The sequence below is a fragment of the Emiliania huxleyi genome, assembly GCF_000372725.1.
Source record: "Emiliania huxleyi CCMP1516 unplaced genomic scaffold EMIHUscaffold_64, whole genome shotgun sequence".
NCBI classification, from domain to species: domain Eukaryota; phylum Haptophyta; order Isochrysidales; family Noelaerhabdaceae; genus Emiliania; species Emiliania huxleyi.
This window is the reverse complement of record NW_005197198.1, coordinates 131,743-136,964: the sequence shown is the minus strand read 5'-3', so window position 1 is coordinate 136,964 and position 5,222 is coordinate 131,743. Positions and strand designations below refer to the sequence as shown.

At 64.9% G+C, this 5,222-nt stretch overlaps 2 protein-coding genes across 2 annotated transcripts; one reads left to right on the top strand and one right to left on the bottom strand.

Moving 5' to 3' along the window:
* Positions 1-1,837: 1,837 nt before the first annotated feature.
* EMIHUDRAFT_215100 (hypothetical protein) lies at positions 1,838-3,230 on the bottom strand (the record flags this gene model as incomplete). Its single annotated transcript, XM_005763230.1, has 2 exons — positions 1,838-1,931; positions 2,938-3,230. The coding sequence occupies 2 exons, from the start codon at positions 3,228-3,230 to the stop codon at positions 1,838-1,840; spliced, it is 387 nt and encodes a 128-aa protein (XP_005763287.1).
* Positions 3,231-3,649: 419 nt separating this feature from the next.
* On the top strand, positions 3,650-4,671 carry EMIHUDRAFT_104952 (hypothetical protein; the record flags this gene model as incomplete). Its single annotated transcript, XM_005763229.1, has 2 exons — positions 3,650-3,712; positions 4,132-4,671. The coding sequence occupies 2 exons, from the start codon at positions 3,650-3,652 to the stop codon at positions 4,669-4,671; spliced, it is 603 nt and encodes a 200-aa protein (XP_005763286.1).
* Between the last annotated feature and the right edge of the window lie 551 nt (positions 4,672-5,222).

Sequence of the window (5,222 nt, the reverse complement as noted above, 5' to 3'; positions counted from 1 at the left end):
GAGGCGAGAGGAGGCGAGAGGAGCCGAGAGGAGCGAAGAGGAGGCGAGAGGAGGCGAGAGGAGGCGTGAGGAGGCGAGAGGAGGCGAGGTGAGCCGAGAGGAGGCGAAGGAGGCGAGAGGAGGCGAGAGGAGGCGAGAGGAGGCGAGAGGAGGCGAGAGGAGGCGAGAGGAGGCGAGAGGAGGCGAGAGGAGGCGAGAGGAGGCGAGAGGAGGCGAGGTGAGGCGAGGTGAGGCGAGGTGAGGCGAGGTGAGGCGAGGTGAGGCGAGGTGAGGCGAGGGGAGGCGAGAGGAGGCGAGAGGAGGCGAGAGGAGGCGAGAGGAGGCGAGAGGAGGCGAGAGGAGGCGAGAGGAGGCGAGAGGAGGCGAGGTGAGGCGAGGTGAGGCGAGGTGAGGCGAGAGGAGGCGAGAGGAGGCGAGAGGAGGCGAGAGGAGGCGAGAGGAGGCGAGAGGAGGCGAGAGGAGGCGAGAGGAGCCGAGAGGAGGCGAGAGGAGGCGAGAGGAGGCGAGAGGAGGCGAGAGGAGGGACGCGGCGGCCTGCTCGCGCTCGCACCACACCCGCTGGTGCTTGAAGGAGGCGAGGGCCTGTTCACAGCTCGAGGTGTGAAGAGGCGCTGTTCACAGACCCGCTGGTGCTTGAAGGAGGCGAGGGCCTGGAGGGAGGACTCATATCTCCTCATATCTCCCCATACCTCCCCATACCTCCCCATATCTCCCCACATCTCCTCATCCCTCCCCATCCCTCCCCACATCTTCTCACAGCTTCCCATATCTTCCCATACCTCCCCATATCTCCCCATATCTCGTGCCTGGAAGAACGAGCGCTCGTACCCCTCCGGCACGCTGATCGCCTAATTAAGCACTTAATTACTTAATTCCCCGAGAGGACTCTACCTGATTACCCCTCCGGCACGCCGATCGCCCGCTCGTGCACGCGCAAGTGCTTAATGACGCGCATGCCGTCCTTGAGCCTGGGAATTCGTGACTTAACTAGTTGATTAGGCAACTGGACAGGTGCTTTATGGCGCGCATGCCGTCCTTGAGCCTGCCGACGAGCTTGTGCGTGTGTGTGTGTGTGTGTGTGTGTGTGTGTGTGTGTGTGTGTGTGTGTGTGTGTGTGTGTGTGTGTGCGTGGGTGAGCGGTGCGTGTGTGTGTGTGTGTGTGTGTGTGTGTGTGTGTGTGTGTGTGTGTGTGTGTGTGTGTGTGTGTGTGTGTGTGTGTGTGTGTGCGTGTGTGTGTGCGTGTGTGTGTGTGCGTGTGTGTGTGTGTGTGTGTGTGTGTGTGTGTGCGTGTGTGTGTGTGCGTGTGTGTGTGTGTGCGTGTGTGTGTGTGTGTGTGTGTGTGTGTGTGTGTGTGTGTGTCCAAGTGTGTGTGTCTGTGTCTCTGTGTGTGTGTGTGTTGGTGTGCTTGCCTGCCGACCAGCTTGTTTGCCGTCTTGATCCCCAAGCCGCGCGGAGAGGCAAGGTAGTCCACACCGCACAGGACGCACCTAATGCACCGGCGAGTGAGTGAGCGATGCGTGCCGAGGGAGTGTACGCCCGCGCACAGGACGCGCATGTGCAGCAGCATCGTCTCGTCGTAGCCTAGCTCCTCACAACTCAAGTGTCGAACGAAGACCTGTCAGCAGGACACGCTTCTGCGGCCGCGTCGTCTGGTCGTCGCCTCGAAGCGAGAAGCCGCGCGTCGACAGCTTGAAGAGCGCGTCTCGCTCGACGAGCATTGCGATCCTAGAGTCATGAATTAGCGAGTTCATTCACTGCTTAATTAATTGGTCTCGCTCGACGAGCATTGCGATCCTGTAGCTCATTAATTTAGCAGCTCATTAATTCATTGCTTGGATTAATTGGTCCGCTCGACGAGCATTGCGAGCCCGTTGACTCGGTCGAGCTTGAACAGCACTCGCGGCAGCGCGTGCGCCTGGTGCATCCATCCACTGGCTCATGATCAACGAACGGTGTCGAGTCTCGAACAGCACTCGCGGCTACATCTCGGCGAGATCTCGGCGAGATCTCGGCGAGATCTCGCCGCGAGGTCCGAGTCCTCGGTAACCACCGCGTGCACGTCAGAGTGGCGCGCCAAGTGCACGAGCTGCGCGTCCGCCTACTTCGGCGATTCATTCACTCAACGAATGCATCAACCAGTCGTGTGGAGGTGGTCGATCGCACGCGAGGACCTGCTAACTCGCGCATTCATTAGGGAAGTAGACGCCAAAACGCGCGTCGTGCACGCGCTGCGCGTCCGCCTCGTATGGCGCACGCATCACCTAATTAGACGCTACTGTACTTATTTGGTGGTGCCAATGAATGTGCTCGCACGGCGCGCTCGTCACCTCGACGCCGCTGAGTGTGCTCAGGTCGGCCATCACCTGATTAATTAAGTATTCATTAATTAAGTATTCATTAATTACGCTCAGGTCAGCCATCACCTAATTAATTAAGTATGCACTCGGTATGTTCCCGGCTCATTCATGGCGCCGCTTCATCAGATCTCGGCTCTCTCTCAGCTATCTCTCGACTATCTCTCGGCTATCTCTCGACGGTCTCTCGGCTATCTCTCGGCTATCTCTCGGCTATCTCTCGGCTATCTCTCGGCTATCTCTCGGCTATCTCCCGCCTCCTCCACCATCTCGTCGGAGACGCGGACGGCGCGGCGCGCCGCCTCCTCCAGCCTCCGCCGCACCTCCTCGACACGCCCCCGCAGCTCGCCCGAGAAGCCGCCTCCGCCAGCCGCCTCTTCCGCCTCCATCTCCCGCACCTGAGATCGTCGAGCTCCTCCATCTCGGCTGACCTCGGGCAATCTCGGGCAATCTCGGCAATCTCGGGTCATCTCCCGCGCCTGCTCGTCGAGCTCCTCCATCTCTCGCCGCGCCCGCGCCCGCTGCACGCGGCGGCGGCCGTGCTCCTCGCCCTTGGCCGGCAGCGACCGGCCTACGGCCACACCGAGCGACCGTCGGCGCATCCGCCCGTCCTCCTCTCCTCCCGCCCGGAAGCGGGCGGCCGTCGAACACGACGAGGACGCGGCAGTTTGCCGACACGAGCAGCTCGGCGAGCTTGCGGCAGTACCGGATGTGGCCCGAGGTTGCCTCGCCCGAGACGAGCTGCAGCGCGCACGAGTAGGTGCCGCGGTGCAGCCACACATTGCCGTCCACCGCGAGCCTCTTGCCGGCAAACTGCGTGAGCGGTGTCGGCACCGCGGCGTGTTTGAGGAGGGCGGAGAAGCCCGTCACGCCCATGCCACAGCGCCCGAGGCACCTGTGGCGACGGCAGGAGATTCTGGCGGGTGGGCAGTGGCGATTGGGGGCCGAGAATGGGCTATGTGCGCCCTCCCGCGACGGTTGTTGAGCGGCAAATAATCCGAAAGAAGAATTTCACAAAAAAGGCTCTCGCACACGCACGATTCACACGACAGACAAGGCGCAGACGACGGCTTCCTTAGAAGCCATCGTCCTCGCCACAAGAGCCGGCGTCCGAAATCCCCTCCTCCGACACCCGCCCCACCCCACCCCACCCCGGACCCCTCCCCAAAGCCCCACCCCGTCCCGACCCACCCCGCCCTCCCCGCCGGACCCTCCCCAAAGCCGCAATCGACTCCGCCCCCCTCCCGATCCCCCCATCTGCGCGTGCGCTCGCCACCCGCGCCGCCGTCTCCCCCATGCGCACTTGCGCCAGCAGCCGTCCCGCCTGGCGCCTCGCCCGCCGCCCGCCGCCTCGCCCGGTCCTCACGCCCGCCCGCTCGACCGCCGCCTCCGCTGGCGTCCTGACAGCCGCCCCGCCCGCCACCTGATCCTGGATTGTACTCACCTGGGAATAAAAGAACGGAGTGCCGGCCACGCCCGAGACGAGCTCGGGCGATTTACCTCCGACAGTCGCGTGAACGTGGACATCTCCAAGACCAGAAGGCGGGCCAGAACTGCCAGCCGACAGCACCGTGCGCCCAAGTCCCTCCTCCACCGGCGGCGTGGAATCCGATGTGTCAACAGACACAGCGGGTCCACCTCCGCCAGAGGGAGACGAAGCGCACTGCGCGCTCAGGTCAAACCCGGACCTGAGTCGCGGGTGGACGCAGCCCTGGCAGCCGCCGCATCGCATGACGCTCCGCCACTCGCCGCCGCCTCGCGGCCCCGCCCGCCGCAGCTCGCTCTGGTTCCCCACCCGCCGAAGGGCCTCCCGGAGGACAACCACGTCGGCGTCGTCCAGACTGACGCCAAGCACATCGCAGAGCTCCTCCTCGAGAGTGAGAAGGGGCTGGCGAGGAAGCGGGTGGCCAGCGCGGCGGCAGACGTCGCCTCGCAGCAGGTCGCCTCGCAGCAGGTCGCCTCGCAGCAGGTCGCCTCGCAGCAGGTCGCCTCGCAGCAGGTCGCCTCGCAGCAGGTCGCCTCGCAGCAGGTCGCCTCGCAGCAGGTCGCCTCGCAGCAGGTCGCCTCGCAGCAGGTCGCCTCGCAGCTGCTCGCCTCGCAGCTGCTCGCCTCGCAGCTGCTCGCCTCGCAGCTGCTCGCCTCGCAGCTGCTCGCCTCGCAGCTGCTCGCCTCGCTGCTGCTCGCCTCGCTGCTGCTCGCCTCGCTGCTGCTCGCCTCGCTGCTGCTCGCCTCGCTGCTGCTCGCCTCGCTGCTGCTCGCCTCGCTGCTGCTCGCCTCGCTGCTGCTCGCCTCGCGGCGCGCCCGGCGGTCGAGCTGAGGCAGCAGCGCCAGGAGGGGCCTCCAGGTGCTCGCCGCCCCATCGCGGCGGCCGGCCGGCCGAGCTCTGCTGAAGCGTGCACGGGATGCCTTTTGCATCCAGGCGTCGTCCTGCGGAGCGCGGCCCACCGGCCGGTGGCGCGCATGCCGAGCCAGAGTCCTCGCGACCGGTGCCAGCGGCAGCGGTCGCGCGCGGCTGTAGCCGCGTAGGAGCCCTGGGTCGGCCACCGTGGCCACTGCCCAAGGCAGCGGCCACCATGGCAGCGCGCTACGGCGTCTGATTGCACGAAAGAATATAAGAAAGAATTACCCTGCGAACGCGCACCCCCGGGGCTAGGGCGGCAATAATCCGAATTTACGACGGACTTGCGTGTGACCGTGGAGTGCTGGGGGGGGGGCGACAGGGGGGACGTGGCCTGAGTGATGTGTACGCCCACTCAGGATGTGTGGCAGCCCGCTGGCTGTGTGTCTCGTGAGCTTGTTTGTGTCTGTGTGTCGCTCGTGCGTGTCGTCATCATCTGTCCAGCGTCCACCCATACCGCGTTGGTGTCC